We start from the raw sequence: 19,223 nt of genomic DNA, 5'->3' as shown, positions 1-19,223 counted from the left end.
AGTAAATATTCAGGTGATGAATATCCTAAATATCCTGACTTTATCATCACACATTCTATGCAAGTAACAAAATGTCACACAAACCCCATAAATATATACAAATATCATATATCATTAAAACATTTTTAAGGAGATGTAAAGTTATTCAATCAAATCTTTAAATAAACAAAAGAACATAATATGCCTTTTTTTAAATAAAGGTTTTTCATGCAATGATAATCTACCTTGTTAATGAACAGCAAGAAAAGTTATATTCCCAAATACCTAACAGTAATACCGCAACTAATTATAACCTACTTTGTGTTCTTTTTTTTTTTTTTTTTTTTTTTTAAGAGATGGCTTCTCTTTAAAGACCTGTGCTACCCAGGTTGAACAGAACTGCTAGACTGAAGTACTACCTCTGTCTTCCAAGTAGCTGGAATGTGCCATCATGCCTGGCTAACCCCAGAAGAAGGTAAGTTTCTCCTACTGAAACAGAAATAAAAGGATTCAGGTTTATGGAGTACATAGCCTCAAACTGGGTAGGGGTCAGTACCAGACTAGGAGAAAGATCCTCACTATAAAGGAAGTTCTGTACACATACAGAGCAAATATCAAGACCTAGTTATTTGGGATGTCCAGATGGTAGTTAGGATATAATCCATGTCGGACCAAACTGGAGCCTTTACTATGCGTAAATTTAAGAAAGTCAAGTACATAGTCTACTCCTTACTTATAAAATTTCACTCTTATATATATTATAACTGGATACTCATTACTCCAAATACTACTAAAATAGAAAAGTTCCTATATTACACATGCTCTACTTCCTAAAAACCTTATTAAAATAATGAAAACAAAAAGCCACATAACTTCTTTAGACTTTGTTTACACATCTGTTCATGATTTCCTCTCAAAGTAAAAATAATTTCAGAGATCATCAGTTGAATTCAAGTTCAAGAGAGCCTGCCATCTATCACCATTTAACTAAAACAAACACACGCACACACACACCAATTATCCTAGACTGGGTGTATAAACTGGGGGGGTTGGAGGGGGCAGGGGTCCGCCTGGCTTAACCATGGCATTCCCAGTACCCAACAGTGTTCAATGAACAGTAGGTACTCCATAATCATCCATTGAATAAAAGGTTTTTACTTTAAAAAAAATTAGATAAGTAGACTGATGGCAACATTGTACAAATATTTCATTATATATTAGTTGAATCATGTTATGTTATCATAAAATATTTTGTTAAGTAATAATTTTTATAGGTTTTAATTATTAATTACTGCTCCCAAAATAAAATGAATTTTCTTAACAACTAGAATTCTAATGGCTAACAAAAAGAATATTTTCTAATTTTCAACTACTAATCTAAAGCTTGCTTTATTACTAGTAAAAGTTTATTACAAGATTGAGAAAATCTTAAGTATAAAATGTCTGAAAATCTATCATCTATCTAAAACATATGAAATAAAATCTTTAAAAATATTCTCAGAAACAAAAGTTATCTAGTTTTTAAAAGCTTGTTTTACTAACTCAGGATTTAAAAGTATCAACTCAAAAGTATCATTTAAGTTTGGAAGCTATTTCCCAACAATTTATAACTATATTTTCTTTCTTTTTCTGTCTTTCTTTTTTTTTTTTTTTTTGTGAGACAGTATCTCATTATGTCACCCTTGGTGGAGTGCTGTTATGTCACCCTTGGTGGAGTGCCGTAATGTCACAGCTCACAGCAACCTCAAACTCTCGGGCTTAAGCAATTTTCTTGCCTCAGCCTCCCAAGTTGCTGAGACTACAGGCGGACCTACCACAACATCCAGCTATTTTGTGTTACAGTTGTCACTGTTGTTTAGCAGGCCCAGGCCGAGTTCGAACGTGCCAGCACCAGCCTCAGTGTATGCGGCCAGCGCTGTAACCACCGTGCTATGGGCACCAAGCATTTTCTTTTTTCTTTTTTTTTTTTGTAGAGACAGAGTCTCACTGTACCGCCCTCGGTAGAGTGCCGTGGCCTCACACAGCTCACAGCAACTTCTAACTCCTGGGCTTCCGTGATTCTCTTGCCTCAGCCTCCCGAGCAGCTGGGACTACAGGCGCCCGCCACAACACCCGGCTATTTTTTGTTGCAGTTTGGCCGGGGCTGGGCTTGAACCCGCCACCCTTGGCATATGGGGCCGGCGCCCTACTCACTGAGCCACAGGCGCCGCCAGGCACCAAGCATTTTCAAACCACATTATATAACTACTTTGTATCTTCTCTTGCCACTTCCTAAAAAACACTCTAAGCTGAAATGTATACTATACAGAAAAAAAATAGCATGTTTTCCTCAACTACACTGAGACCATCACTGATTTAAAAATTGTATGTATGAGCTATTCAGAAATACTGAGAGTGGTAACTCAAGGGAAAAAGAAAAAGATCATACTCATTTAAAAAACAATAAGCTAGGACTATGAAAATGTATTCTTTCTTTAAATATTTTGTACAACTAAACGTTCAAATAAACGTGAGTTTCCAAAGGATAGGACTTATTAGTTAACTGAAATTTCAGACTTGTAGGTATATGGGATATTTTTCTCTCAGCTGAAAACTGTAAGAGACTGCTTCATTAGGCATATTCCACTAGTTACAAAGTCCTGCCAATTTTTATTTCATTGATTTAGAGTTAAGAGTATAGGTCCTAAAGCCAGAGTATTCAGGTTCAAATTGTGGCTCAGACACTTTCTAACTTTCATCTTGAGGAAAGCTCTTTCCTTTGGCTCACCTACAAAATGGAAGTAGTACCTGCCTCAGATTATTAACCTATTTTAACATACTTAGAAAAGTCCTTTAGTAAGTCCTTAATAAATCTTAACTCTCTCATCACTACCAAACCCCAGGTCACTTACTTGGCTGGGACTACCGCACAGTCTGTAACTGGTCTCCCTGTCTCTAATTCTGTTGCCTTTAAATCCATTTTCCATCCTATTGTCTATTAATCTAACACAAAAGTGACGATGGGCCACCCTATCTTATTCCTATGCACTCCTGGTTCCTGACATGTGACACACAGGATTTGTAAATGTTCTATCTTCCTTCTGAGCAGCAAGATTCACCTTGCTTCTCCCAAAGTCTCTTACCAGGCCAGAAATGTAAGATAAGAAAAGAAAAAGTAATATAGTATTTTTAAAATAAACTTTCAGAGACTGAGTTCCATTCTTCCTGCCCTACAAAAATATTTTCTGTCCCTGTCTTAACACAAAGACAAAAAAGCAGCAGAAAAGGAGACAGAAAAACTAACATTCTGTACTTAGTGGCAAACAACTCACTTACTAGGTGTGAAGTAACCACGTGAACATTATCAAATAAGCACTGGGTATCTCTATTGTTTTGCAAATGCTAGAACTTTTAGAACCCACTCAAAACTAGAGTCCCCACGCGTTGCAATATAAAGCTGTAGGATTCTCCTACATATCTTTCAAATCTGAGCTCAAGAATTACTACCTCTATAAACTTCCCTGCCTTCCTCCTTAACTCTATATCTTATATGATACCATACCACAAAGTAAAACATTTAATGCTTTTCTATCCTCCAAGAATATGAGTTTCATGAAGACAGAGGGACTGGCAATTTTTCCATCCTACTATCTAGCAAGTTGAATGGCACAAAATAAATTCTAACGTATGCTTACATGATATATTATACTTTATAAAACATTACTGTTTGATATAACATCTGTATCTTTCCACTCTCAATGTTTCTGAAATAAGAAGGTCAAACAAATATACTAAGTATGTTTAACATGGCAGTGCTTCTCTTTGCTCTTGGAAAGCTATTATTAAAATGATGATGCATCATATATAACACATGGTGCCCCCAGACCCAGAAAATACAGTATGAGTGAATAATTCCAGCTTTAATGAAAACGATGCCACCAATTATTTTTCTTATTAATGAGGTCAAATCTTTATTTTCTATAGTAATATTGACTGCAATGGCTAAATATTCCTAAATTACAAAGAACACGTAAATTATTTAAATATATATAAAATTATCACATTTTTCTTCAGAATTATCAAGTTATTTTTCCTAAACTAATATAATAATCAGCTCTACTTCTGAAGATGTACTATGTTAACTACCTGAAAGAGTTGAATACTTTAATCAAAAGCATAGTACTATGAGAACATTAAACTGAAAGTATCATCTTTTATGTTCTTTTATTAATAATATTCCATAACCTATATCCACCTTTTTTTCTTTATACACTTTCTATCTAACATTATTTTAATGATGGCAAGATATACTGCTTCCTCAACCATGTTTCTCCTGGCCAAACTCTATAATTCTGCTTACATGGGACAATGCCCTAAATACAGTATAACCCCACAGATGACCACATCCCTACACTGAGCACCTCCTTAAGCTGACCTAATTTTCATAGCCCAATCATGAACATGTACTTATCAGTACAGTAGGCCCAGTTCCTTATGTTGACCAGTTTGTTACAGTCCCTTGGGTGGTCAACTTACAGAGAATCTACTATGTAAGATTTAATTATTGCCTTTTTCTCTCTCCAAGATTATTCTATCATCTGATCAACACACACATCACCCCAAACATCTTTGCCTTGACAAGATTTCAGTTCCTGAAATTATGAATCATCAGTCTGCTCTCAACATCCTTTTTCTTCTACTTTTCAAGAATCAAGGTCTTACTCTATCACCCAGGGTGGAATGCAGTGGGTTAACTGCTGGGCTCAAGATCCTCCTGCTTCAGCCTCCCACGTAGCAGGACTACAGGCATGAACCACCCACTCAATTTTTTTTTTTTTTCATTATTTGTTTAGACACAAGATATCAAACTCCTGGGCTCAAGTGATGGTGCCCCTTTGCCTCCCGAATCTCTGTAATTACGCATGTGCCCAGTTCAATGTCCTTTTTCTTCACAGCCTTTCTCCTCCCATTATGCTAATCTTTCTATGTGTTAAAAAAATATTCTTTTTTTAATGAAATGAATCTATCAAGGTATTTTTAAGTTCTCACTTAAAATCAATTATAAAATACTACACTAAAAATAACTTTAATTTTAATCGATGACAGCATGCCAGCAAAGACTTGGATAGGAAATATTGTTAATTTCCCTAACGATTTACCAAAAAATATCAGTCTACATCTGTAAAGGTTGGACCTGACCAGATTGTTTACCAGAATGAATTTAGGTAAATCTGCAAAATGAAAATGAGTTACTACACGGTCAAACATGCATTACTTACATTGGAACTTACATCTTGAACTTCTAAGAACAAAAAAAAGTTTATAATATTGAAAAGATTATGGGATATTATCTAAAATGCTGAGCCCCTTGGTGCTTATACTTTTCTGTAAGTTATACTTTCTGACACAAAGAACTGAAAATTTTCTTTGGGCAAAAAAACAGCTTCTGATACGCAATCAAAATGGTTCTATTTTTAATTCTAAAATTAATATAAAAATTTAAAAATTTATATCAAGATAATCTTCTTTTATCATGAAGAAAAATTAACTGGCTTTTGACTTTAAACCACATCATCAGCTGTAAAGTTTTCTTAGTTTGGTTTCTTTAAAAGCTACAGACTACATCCTTATGTAGTTTTTAATTTAAGAAGAAAAATTATATTTTCATGTGGAAGAAGGAAAGCTTTAAAAAGCTGTTAATCCCCCCAAAATCTGCTCTTTCTTACCAAATTTTGGAACACTTCTAGACCTATATATAAAAATGCTAACGGTTACACTTATAGTATTTTATACAACTCTTAATATGTTCTATTCAAATCTAATATGCAATTAAATTTAAATATACATAAAAATTTATCAAATATTAAAATACTTCTGAATGTTTTATATTTGCTTAATCATAAAGCTAATGTCTGTGTCATTTACCTGATAAAAAAACAAGCATCCAAAACATAGTACATATAAATTTAAAATCATCACTCCGAAAGTTAATCACCTAAGAAGTCATTGGTTAATTCATGGCTTTTCTGAATGGTTTGGAGTAATTCACTCTAATTAACACATTTTTATATTTGCATTTCTGTGGAAATTACAAGAGAAACTGCATAGATATTGCAGAATATATCTGATGACTAAGTTGACATTAAGCCTATTTAATGTAGAACATTTCTAAAAACTTCACTGAGCTGCCATAATTTTTGTCAGCATATGTAGTACTGAATGACCATTAAAATACCTGAATTGAAACTATTCCAGTCTAGCAGTTTGTAAGATCTTGTGTTACCCATAATTCCGACAAAGGCTGAGTTCAAAACAGCAAATTAGTAGATCAGTTTTAGGTGCAGAATAGTAGGAATAAAACAAACAAAAAAAAAACACTACAAACAAGAACACAATCAATAACACCACTTGACAGGAACTGGAAAGACAGACAGCAGAGTTAATAAGAAGTAGAGATAGAAAGGGAAGAAGGAGCATGCTACAGTTATCAGACATTAACTCATCTGATTATTTAATTACCTGGGTTTTTAAAACCACCTTGTATGCTCCTGCTTGCTTAGCATTTACCAAAGGAGGAAATTTTTTTTTAAAACCCTCCAAAATAATAGCCCATAGAGTTAGCAGGTGGTAGTGGTTTTAAAATGAGATTTTTTTTCTTCCATAGCAAGAATAAAATAAAAACTTCCCATATTCACTAGTCAAAAAATAGCTGGAAAATTCACTTGAGAATACAAAAAAGCATTTTTAACACTAGCACATGCATCTCAATCCATCATAAATTTCTCTCTGCAGAGTAACTCAGGGGCACAAAATTAATACATCATCATTATGGTAGAAGCTAACCTAGTTTCATTTTAACATTCAGTTTTTTTTCAACAAATTAAATATTCTCACAATTATTTAAGGGAACTGAAGATTAAAAAATGTTCTTTAGGAAATGTTCCATTTTATTGCATAATAATACATAAAACAATCCAAAGAATGTGTTATTTTAAATCAAAATAATATAACATTGGAATCATTAGAATATATAATTAATACATATTTAACTGAAATAAAACAAAATGAAAATATAACTCATAAACCATTAAGAGCATTTAAGTGCATGTGCCCATAACCTCTTGCTGTGGAAATAATCCATTAATAACTAAGAATTTCTACATGCAAACAAAAAAATATTCTGGAGGAGGAAGAAAGGGAGAAAATGGATGATCCTGTCATTACATTACACAAAATACAGTTAGAATTCCTCTTTTCTTCTCTGGGCCTGGATACTTATATTTCTTACACAGCTATAATGAACTGTCGGGTATAATAAATCCTAAAGCATTTTTTTTTTAAGTAGTAACACTTTAAATATTGCTCTCTACTTAATCTTATGTATGTAACTTTCATTTGTTCTCCCAAACTCTATAGCTTACTCAGAGCACACGGAAGCAACTAAATAAAATCAGCATTTTTACAGTAAGCAGAAGACATTATCAACAATTAAATATACTCCTGAAATTCATGGAGCTATCAGATCAGGGGTGGCAGCCATTAAAATGTTTTATGGTCCACAGAAACACAAATCCATGGGTCACATGGTTAACATCAAGTTATCTTAACTCAGTATTTCATTGGACTTTCCAAGTAATTCAAGTTCCTAAATATAGATACAGAATTTGGCACAGATCTCAATCATTAAACTGGCATCAGTCTGATTTTTTCTTTAAAAACTGCAGATTATATAAATACTATAGGGAAGAAGAGATCTTAAATTGACCAGAAAAATAAGAAACAGGAGAAAAAAATAAACCAGAGAAGAAAAAGAGAAGACTGGTGCTTACAAGACAAGTATTTGCTCAGCTTCAGAGTTAAATAACCCTGACTAACACTGTTTCTCTGAAATCTCATTCAGGCCAGAAGAATCCATTCTTCTGCAATAAACTCAAAAGACACTAAAACACAGGGTATACATTTTAAAAAATTAAAGAACAGTAATGCTCTGTATCCTCAAAATTACTTCTACAATATTTTCCATCCAGTTATTTCAGAGCATTTTACTCATCTTTTTCAAGCTGTCACTATGGGGCTCACAGAGAGGTTACCGAAGTGACAATAATTTTCAAAAACAGGTATGTATGTATATAAGCTAAATAAGAATACTAATATAAATTCAGGTTTAGGGTAAGTTGATGAGCATCTAGGCAATGAGAGATGCAAGAGCATATTTTCTTATGGATAGTTTCTACCATTTATCATATTTATTTTAGACTTTAAAAATCAACACAGTGTTTCTAATCCAAGAGCCTGATATTACTGGGGCTTTGATACAATTTATTACTGGGGCTTTGATACAATTCTCTTTTATAATTACAGTCCAATGTTTCAAAGGTGTGAGCTACTACTCTTACTTGTTTACTTATATAAAATAGCTATATAGAAGAAAATGAGGAACCAGAGGGTTTTTTGTTTGTTTAATTCTTAGATAATCTAAGGATGTCTGCAGTTACTTTTTATTTTGAGACGCTGGTCCCACTGTGCTGCCCAGGCTGAAGTACACTGGTTATTCACAGGCCCCATTCATAGTGTGCTAGAGCCTCTAACACCGGGCTCAACTGATCCTCCTCCATCAGCCTCCCAAGTGGCTGAAATTTACAGGCACTCACCAACATATCCAGCTTTACAATTACATTTTAAAAGATTACCTCTTGGGTGGCGCCTGTGGCTCAGTGAGTAGGGCGCCGGTCCCATTACCGGAGGTGGCGGGTTCAAAACCCAGCCCCGGCCAAAAAAAATAAATAAATAAAATAAAATAAAAGATTACCTCTTTTAAAAACAAGAAGATTAAATAATGTTTAAGAAGCTATTACTAATAAATAAAAATGAACACCTTAAATTAATGGTCATAATTGTCAAATTATAAAATTTGGGTCAAAGAAAATAGCTGACTCAAAAGTTATTTAAGAATTCCCCAAAGTGATACCTTGGTCTAAAATACACCAAGATCCCTTTGTTTTGTATAGAAAAATTACTAAAATGCACTTCTACTTGGTTCAATTATTTTTAATTACGACTACAACAAATATATTATTTTTTTTAAAGACTACTAAAATATCTTAAAGTAACATGTACCAGTTTATACTTTCTTTTCATTTCTCATTTCAGATAGTCTTGGCTTAAAAAAACTTTACAAAAATTTATTTTAATAATGACCACTTAAATGAAGGAAACATTGAAAACAAATTTCTTAAGGACATACCAGGATTATGGATACGATCCAAAAGCTTCACAGAACGTGCACTAACAACACCCCCAACGTGCACGAGAAATCCAGGAGGAAATGCCGTCAAGGTGAAAAACGGAAATTCCTAGTGGAAAGAATGGGAGGAAAATACAACTGACCACGTGTAAAGCATGAAAAATTTGCTTGTTAAAGGAAATATATTCTATCCTTCAAAATACAAGGCTATGCATTATACATTATGTATACTTCATAATTAAAAGTTTCTTTAGAAGTTTTAAAGTTCCAAATCCATTTTCCCACAGGTTCAATTTTATACAGAACATAAACATCCTTATCAATTCTTAATGAGAAAAAAAATGTCCTCGGAGTTCTTATTTGAGATACTTGGAACATACTCTTCCTCTCAATCTCTTACTCTGATATAACTTTGCAGTAAAATGAGCGGACTCCCCTTATCTATTTCTGGGTATAGATAGATGCCCCTTCACCTATGTACCCAAATAAGCCATTGGTAAAGACTCCAAAGGTCTGGGGCAAGAGATCTAAAAAGGTGGGATCAAGGAAGAGGAGTAGAAAGGATGAGCAATGTGGGTTAAAAGAAAGGAGAGAGGATAAGGGCAAATATCAAGTTCAGGCAGGTAGAGAATTGCTGTGTGGGACTATTTACTCTCCAGCAAGAGCAAATGCAAGTACATAAAGGTGTATTAAGGAAAGGAGAAAGGTGTGTGGATAAGAGCTAGGGAGGCAATAAAATGCCACAAGTTCCTCCAAGCTTCGTTCTCCCCTTTTCTCTTAAGGACATAAATTTCATCAATTTAAAAGACAAAAAGAAACACAGTAGAAATGATAAAGCAGAGAGAGAAAATTCATAGAAACAGCCCATAGGAAGAAAAGGAAGCCCCTATGGCTGTGCAAACATAGAGACCCCTCTCGGTGTACAAGCTGGAAGCAACTACGGGAAGCCTGGCAACTGCCCTGTCTGGCATTAAGGCTGATGCAGCTCATGAAATCAGAAGTCACTTACCTCAGCTATTTTAAACGTAACTGAGAAATGAAAAACAAGCAGCACACGGCTCTCCACAGTCAAAAACTGTTATGCTCATGCACTTTATTCACAGAAGATACCCAAAGTTCATATTTATACTATGATACACAGTAGTTACATGTATTTTAAGAACATAAATTAGGTATCTTATTTTCTAGACCATAGTAGATTGAAGACAACAAATAAAAGCTGGGCAAGAAAAAGATACAGACTACTACTAGAAGCAGGCACACGAAAGCAACAAGGTTATTGACTGGTTGATTCAATAAAGCATGGAGAATAAAACTCGCAGAAGCTTAATTCACAAAGCATAACAACTTGAAATCATTTAGCACAAAAGCAAACAGTCCAGCTGCCCAGCAACCCATGAAGGTTGAGTGTAAAAAAATACATGTGTATGTGTATCTACACACACACACACACACACACACACAAGCAGTATTCAGAAATAGACTCAGCTTGAATTTAGAAATAACCTATAAATTAAAAAGAGCAAGAAAAAAATCTAGGCTATGTAAGAAACCCAAGTTCCAGTTTGTGGAAGTGGTAAGGTTTGGCCCAGCAGACAGGTAGAGGAAAAGGAAGAAGGGGACAGCCGGGAAATGTGACTTGTATTATGAACTGTATGGTCAAAATGAATCCTTATTTCCTTTGGAACTTTTTAAACTTACGTTTTAAATGAGAAATGTATAGGTGAGCTTATGTTATTTGTCAGGTCTTTAAGATTTTTTTCCCCACTGTTAGGAACACGTAAAGTTAAAATTTCCTCAAAATATCTGATGGTCCCATAGAATAAAAATTGCACTCCTTAAACTTAAATCTTTTAAATCTCTAAATAAGAGACAGTAGAAAGAAAATCTGTGTAAGCCAAATGGAAAACAGTAGCTCCTTCTAAAGCTAAGAAATAAATAAGTTAAATTCATGTACAAGACAATAACTGCATGTAAGATTTTAGGTAAGTATGAAAAAAAATGATTTATTTGAGATTATTTATTCTTTTCTCCAAATTGTGGGAAACTGGATAAAGTAACAAGAGAGAAAGCATCATACCAAAACTGGTGCAGAAAGACATAGGGCAATAATGCCAGAGGCGAAGGCCAATTCTGCCAACCTCAACTCCATCTTATATATCCCTAGTTCACCTAACAGGCACCCCAATTCACTTTGAAACAAAATTTAAACTATAATAAACAAAAATGTCACTGTCATTTAACCAAAACTCCAGCTTCAGATAATTTTCTAATTAGAAGAGCTACTGCTGAAATCTAATGACTGTCAAGGACTTAACGTCACCAGGGGACTTCGAGCACTTCACATGTGCCTGGCCCAGAGGATACTATTTGACAACTGTGTTTCATAACCTTTCCCATACACCACAGAGAGGGAGGTATTATCATCTCCACTTCTTTATGTGAAAAACTGAAGAGGACCTTTTATTTCTAGATCTTTCTGGGCAACAAACTTTATCTGGTTTGTCATTCTGAGTTAAAAACTCAATTTTTATCAATAATCTTTTTATCAAACCTGAATTTACAGATTTTCTTTCACCGAAAAGGAAGCTTCCTTAAGATCAGATCAAGCACACAGTATTTAACATCTAGATGTGGATGTCCAAAACTGTGGAACAAATTTTCCTTCTTTCTTTTTTTTTTTTTTTTTTTGTTGGAGACAGCGTCTCATTTTGCCCCCCTCAGTAGAGTACTGTGCCATCACAGCTCACAGCAACCTCCAACTCTTGGGCTTAAGCGATTCTCTTGCCTCAGCCTCCCAAGTAGCTGGGACTACAGGCACCCGCCACATCGCCCTACTACTTTTCTGCTGCAGTTGTCATTGTTGCTTTAGCTGACCCGGGCCGGGTTCTAACCTGCCAGCCTTGGTGTATATGGCCGGCGCCGTAACCACTGTGCTACGGATGCTGAGCCAAGAAATTTTCTACAAAAAATATATAGGAACCTAGATGGACTTCCTATGTTGATGCTTACATATAAACCAAGTGCATGCAGCATAACAATATTTAATACCCTGTTTCCCCGAAAATAAGACATCCTCCGAAAATAAGACCTACTTATAGGAAAGATAAGACGTCCCCTGAAAATAAGACCAAGCGCATCTTTGGGAGCACACCTTAAAATAAGACACTGTCTTATTTTCAGGGAAACAGGGTATCAGTTTGCTCAATGACAGGCTAATTAAAAATCATCAGAACACAATGGGAATATTCTTTTAAAAAGATATTTATATGGAATTTTTCTTAGAAGATAGTTGATTTTTTTAAGTAACCTTTTTATTATTCCAAAAGGCCAAAGTAAATACTTCAGTTATAAAGCTCCATATCAAATTCCTACTATGATTTAATTACAATTTTACCTCTACATATAAAAGATTATAATTCATCAAAAGAGTTTGCTTTATAGGAATGTTTCCAAAAGTTGTGTTCCTCACTAACAGCTATTTTATTTTTATTTTATTATTATTATTATTTTTTTTACTAACAGCTATTTTAAAAGGAAGGTTCCATCCCAGATATTAATTTTGGGGAAATACTAGGACAACCTAATTTAACTAGGTTTCCAGTATACATCCCAGAAACGGAAAAGTATTTCCACTTTTCTTATAGATAAATCAAGAGACTTACTGAGAAAAATAAACCTATCTACACTATGTCAAATAATCCATCAGTCAAACCTAAATCCAAATAAAACTTTCATCTCTCTCATCGCCCCAAAACATGGCACCTTTTGCAAGATCTTGCCAAATTATTTTTTAATGCTTTTGTGAGAAAAAAGAGTAATTCTTTTAGTTTTGAGAAGACCTACTTGAATAATCCATTAAATAAAAGAGGTTGAGCAAATAAAGTGTGTCTTCCCTAAAGGGGAAAAAAAAGCCAGATAATTAGCAAGGGATAAGATGAATATTTAACAAATATTTAGCAAGGGGTAAGATGAATATTTAACAAAATATTAAAAAAGTAAAAGTAGATCATGTTAATGACTATTGAAATGCAAAATTAAGGCGTATTGGAACATGTCTGGGGAGAATTCTTCATCATTTTATACACATTTTTCCTCAAAGCCATGTTAATGGAAGCCACCAGTGAACAGGAAAGCTAAAGATAATAATGCTGCTGCTATTTGCTATGTACACAGGATAGAGAAGTGGTCAAGAGGCAGTCCCAGGTTGGGCGCGGTGGCTCACGCCTGGAATCCTAGCACTCTGGAGGCTGAGGTAGGGATCGCCTGAGCTCAGGAGTTGGAGACCAGCCTGAGCTACAGCCAAGACCCCATCTCTAAAAATAGCTGGGTGTAGTGGCAGGCAACCTGTAATCCCAGCTACCTGGGAGGTTGAGACAAAAGAATCGCTTGAGCCCAAGAGTTTGAGGTTGCTGTGACAGCACCACAGGGCAGCAAAGTGAGACACTGTCTCAAAGAAAAAAAAAAAAAAAAGGCAGTCTCATAAACTCAGTTGTCAATGACAAGTATAATTCTCTATTTCTTTCCTGTTAATTCCATGAACGTTATCTAGTAATACATGCCAAAGGTATTAATCTCCAAAATTTCAAGAATGTTTAAAAACATATTTGAAAACATAAATTTTATCCAAACTCGGCCTATAGACATATGAAAAAATAAATTCAAAATGATTTTCATTAACGTTTTTTTCCCTGAGAGTGACCTGGTTTTAAAGATTCTTAGTATGGACACAGGCACAACATAGAGGCAAAAATCTCCCATTATATCAAATTTCAAAAGGACCCAAGTTTTTCTGCTGAAGTATTAAGACATTCTGGAATTACGTAATTAGATTACAGGCAATCATATTCCTAGTGTGTGGGTTCTGCAGAAAACGTAAAAATGGGGAGGAGGGAGAGATAAGAACATTCTGGCCTAAAAAATAGTAACTAGGCACATGCACTTTGACTCTGACCCTTGATGTTTTTAGTCTTCTGCACGACCTGGTTTTAACAGATAATGGGAACTTTTCGGTAGGCCTTGTGGGCACAGTCGCTGGTACGCCTGTGAAGTATGAGAGTGGCTGAAAGGTAACTGCTGCCTGACAGGATGAACAGCAAAGAAGGGACACAGCTGAAGTCGCATTGCTCTGCTTAGTTACGCTCTACACCCTCCAGCCTTGTCTCAAAGGCAAACAATACATCCACAGACACTTTCAGGAATGAAAATTTGGAAAAATAAAATTGTTTTATTATTTGTATTAACAGGATCTGAAAAAGTGTTCTCAAAAGAGCCAACCTTTGTAAGAGAAATACCTTTGTTTTATAAAGTTTACCATGTTTCACTCTTTTCCCCTCAAATCCTGGTGTAGAATGGAACATGTAAAAGAAGATTCTGAAAATACATGTAGCTTCCAAATCAGACAGAATGAAAGCTATGGAATTGTGTCTTAAAAAAAGTAACATGACACACAAAATCATGCACTGTATTAGTAGAAAAAGGAACATGAGCCTCATAGTGCTATTAAATTGAAAATAAAACAGCATTATGAAAAGAAAAAAGCTAGCAACACTTGCTAAAAGCTTAAATAAAACTTAAATGACCAGAATTAAAACTACAAAAGCTTCCAATACAAGAAATAGGCTCTCACACATGTTCAGAAACATACCCGCCTTCTACAGAACCTATGAGGCGATCCTCCCTTAGCAATGAAGTTTATTTAAAAAAAAAAAAAAGAGAGAGAGAGAGAAATCATCCAAAAACTAGTTACTATTCATTTTCCTACCCAACAAATGTAACTAAATGTTAAACTTACAATAATTAAAATACAGGGAGCTGCATTACACTGAATAGCCACATTATTTACATTAACATGTAGAAATACAGAATCTGAATCTGTATATTTCTTATCCCTAAGAGATTGGCCAGTGATAAAAATAATCTCAGCAAATAAATATGTGAATATATTATTAAAGAATTATTTTTAATATAATACAATGCTACTAAATTATTGTTTCTATAAAAATTTCTACCATTTCCTTTCCTATATTATAAGATTAATGAAAAACAACTTCCGCATTCAATAGGTATTTCCTAAAAGAGCATTTCTTATAATAAACTGGAGGACAAAACGAAAAGTTACCGACTCATTCCTCATGAAAGTAATTATGCATAAAAACATTGTTTTGATACTTTAAATGTATTTTAGATTTCAAAATTACAATATTACAGATGTGACCAAAAATGATTTATTAAAATATGTAAGAATACAGAAGCATAAAATAAAATCATATTAATAGTGTAAGAATAAAGAATGTGTAGTAAATCTTACCCTCTGTTCCAATGCTGATTGAGTCTGTTGTCTTAAAAGAGCTTTAAATGGCCCCCCTTCTTTTCCAGCACTACCACTTCCCATTCCTACAGAACATCAGTACATAAACAACAACCAAAAAAAACAACTATAGAAACAGAACGTTTAATTGCATTCATCTTCATAAATACCATAAGTTAAGATCTGATACAAAGATCCAAACATTTAAAGCATTGGGATAACAACTAAAATACATACTATTTTACTCTATTCACAAAATTTTCTTTCGAAAACAAGATGTCAAAATCCTACTAACCACAGCTAGTTTTAATTTGTTGTAAAAATTTTAAGAGAAATTACATTAAGGTGATGAATCTATGTATAATATTCCATTTTTAATTAATCTTCTAATAAAAAAATAATCAAGATAATAATTACTATGTAAATAACTTAAAAATATTAAAAATTAAGAGAAATATAATATATTCAATAAAATATAGAGAAGAAAAGCATAGATTGTGCACACTTAAAATATTCTAAAATTCTTTAAAGAGCATGTAATTCAGGCAATTTTGAAATATAGTCAAATCTATTTTCTGATGACTTCCCATTTCTAAATATAACATCACAATAAATAGCTATTTCATAACTGTCAACACTTACCTGCAAAAATCAATAATTTTTTTAAAGACTAAAAATCAAGACATATCATAATAGACATATCACAAATGCACGTAGTTACAGATGAAAGAATATTTCTCAAACTCTTAGATGTATTTTTTAAGGCTTAATTTTAAATTTCTTTCCCTACCTCATTTTATTTTTTTGATAGTACCAATAGATCAACTATGGTCAAACGAGAATAGAAAACAAGGGACCGATGAAAAGCCAGTGCTCTACAGACTCAAGTTAACCCCACCTCTTTCAAAACTGAAGATGCATCCAGTCATATTTACTGCAATGACTTAAAAAGAAACAAATTCACTTTTACATTTTTAGCTGTTCTTGGATAAGGAAACAAAGGTTAGCATGTGTATAGTCCCATTCTGTTCTTCAAATACAAAAAAAATTAATTTTTGTTACAGTAACAAACATTTTTCAGAGACTATACAATACTAAACCTTGAAATGAAACTAAGATTTTATATTAAAAGCCACAAAATAAAATGGAAATTTGTAGTGATAAGCAAAATATCAGAAAATATAGCAGAATAATCTGATAATTAATGCAACAGAAAAAAATAGATAATAAAAGAATATCACCAAAATGAGACTTAAACTGATTCAAACAGAATAATTTACTAATGTTACAATATGGTTTAGCAACATGATGACAGAGGTCCAGTATGAATGGAGTTGGCAAGAAAAGAAAGGTAGTAAAACATCTAAAACACAAACTCTAGTAATAAAAGAACCTCACAATTACTGGCAAGGTCCAGATCTATATACTTAGACATAACTTTTAATATATAAAATAATTTGGAAGCATACTCCTAATTATCCATCACGTAATCCTCAATTGTATCCTTATGATAATTTTAATTGCTTAAGTCTCTACTGGTAAGAAAAATAATAGAAATACATCCTGTTTGAAATACTGAATAATTCTTTTTAGTATAAAAATACAGAGATTAAAAAGCTGACATAATATGGTCCTACCAGAAGCAGCCAGGAACAGCTCTTCACTGAAAGAAACACTTTTCCTCAGAACTGGGCTGACAAGGCTAGAAGGATGAGGGGGAAGGCTAGATTCCGAGAGGAGGAGACAGGACTTTTTAAGATGAAGGGAATCACAAGAGAGAGAGGGGGAGCTGGGAAACAGGTAAATCCCAGGTCTCTGTGGGTAAGGTGCTGTGGAGGAAAGTAGCAGAGAAAAGATGCAGGTTCAGAAGATGACCAGAAAATGCAGGGTAAGGAAAGCAACGATGAAGCAAAACGTAACAGTAAAAATGAATTTTAAAACGTATAGACAAATTACACTAGGCAGATGAAAAGTCACGAGCAAAATCACCAGCATAATGTAAATAAAAGGTACAGTCTAAAACCTAACAAAATCTTTATAAACTTTGTAATCATTAAAATTTTTTATATCACTAACTTAGGATTTTATGCCACTCTAATCACTTTTAACTGACTTCTTTGAGATATTTAAGTTACCAGCCTTTATTGCTTAAGAATTTGTAAGGTTAAAATGTACCACATTTTCAAACTTTTAAAGACAGAAGTTTGTTGCCTCAAATATAAACAGTTATTTAAAGTGGTAAAGGTATAGGACTTCAAATGTTACTAACTAAAAGATAACATTTTTAAGTATTTTAATTGAATAGTCTTAAAAAACAGTACCAGATTAGCAGACAGATGTCACTATTAATTTTAAATAAACATTAACTTCTTTCTGTCTGGTTTTGAAATGTATATTAATACTTTTCTTTTTTTTCTAAAACTTTTAATAATTTAATCTGATCACAGTACTATTTGTATTTATAGAGAGTTGAGCACCTCAGGATCACAGGAATTATACATTCCTAAAGACCTGACTAAGAAAGTAACAATTTGTCAGGTGTCAAATCAATATCCTGACAATAGCAATCCATACCTCCATTCTTTCTTGTTGAGTACTTGGGGGAAAAATATAAAAATAAAGCCTTGTAAAAATTAGAATCTGCAGAAATAAATATAACTTTTTTAAAAGAGACCTACCAAAAAACTGACAATAGCTTTAACTATAAACAGAAAAAGATTCTACGTTTTAACTTTATTCTATTTTTGGCTTTTCAGTCCACATATAACAAGTCAATTATCGTCACCTAACCTATCCCACTATTTCTCAAGACATTGACTTTGCACACAGGTAAATTAACAGGCAGAGAATCATGAAATACATGCTGAATGACGTTTGAGATTTTCAGAACAATCATAATTTTGTCATTTTAAATCTCCATGAATTCTCCTCAGGAGATTTTGAGAACAATCATAATTTTGCCATTTTAAGTCTCCTGAGGAAGTCTCTTTAGGACTATTCAAAGATATTTAAGGACTCATGAGAAAACCAAGCAACTAAAAACTACTAATATTATATACATAAGCTACAGAGGTAGTGAATAATTATAATAAAAATAATTTATTTAGAGGGAGTTACAGAAATACGGAATAATATCTCACAAATTATTTTAAAAACTAAAAAGTTGGAGCTGGAGGATAAAATAAAAATGTTTTCACTGATAATGCAACTGACTGCCTACCAGAAAGCTAAGAGAAGAGAAGTCTGGCTCAGTTAATTTACTGGTTGACAATCTTCTTTTTTGGTGAACTAAAGGAAAAGAAAGAAAAATACCAAGGAAATACTCAAGTTTTTTCTCTGGGATAGTAAGGAAAAATAATAGATAAGAGCACTGAAAAATAGGAATCTACACAGTGGACCACAGTCTCAAAAATCCTTGAGAGTGGTGGTTCACACCTATTATCCAGTCCTTTGGGAGGCCTAAGTGGGAGTTATCACTTGAGGCCAGGAGTTTGAGACCAGCCTGAGCAACACGGTCACACCCTATCTCTACAAAAACTATTTTAAATATCCAGGTATTGTGGTACCTGTTTTAGTCATAGCTTCTTAGAGGGCTGAAGAAAGAGGACTGCCTGAGCCTAGGCGTTCAAAGCCATAGGGAGCTAAGTATTTTTTAAAACTTATTCTTCAAAAACCATCCTAAAGCTTTCCTATTTCTACTATCATCAATTT

The 19,223-nt window shown here is 33.7% G+C and overlaps 1 protein-coding gene across 25 annotated transcripts in view; it reads right to left on the bottom strand.

Annotated features, from left to right (window-relative positions):
* Positions 1–19,223, bottom strand: part of C2CD5 (C2 calcium dependent domain containing 5) — a 97,170-nt gene that overhangs the window by 46,771 nt on the left and 31,176 nt on the right. For 13 of the 25 annotated variants that reach the window (XM_053555589.1, XM_053555567.1, XM_053555575.1 and 10 more), the window contains exons 9-11: positions 15,513–15,598; positions 14,850–14,882; positions 9,203–9,311 (exon numbers count right to left, since the gene is read on the bottom strand). In XM_053555589.1, coding sequence (XP_053411564.1) covers positions 9,203–9,311; positions 14,850–14,882; positions 15,513–15,598 — 228 coding nt within the window. Of the gene's footprint in view, positions 1–9,202; positions 9,312–14,849; positions 14,883–15,512; positions 15,599–17,149; positions 17,342–19,223 lie in introns of all 25 variants that reach the window. The other 12 variants (XM_053555568.1, XM_053555580.1, XM_053555582.1 and 9 more) reach the window with 2 other exon arrangements.

This window comes from Nycticebus coucang, chromosome 12 (assembly GCF_027406575.1).
Source record: "Nycticebus coucang isolate mNycCou1 chromosome 12, mNycCou1.pri, whole genome shotgun sequence".
NCBI classification, from domain to species: domain Eukaryota; kingdom Metazoa; phylum Chordata; class Mammalia; order Primates; family Lorisidae; genus Nycticebus; species Nycticebus coucang.
The sequence above is the reverse complement of the archived record's forward strand: the minus strand, read 5'-3'. Positions and strand labels throughout refer to the sequence as shown.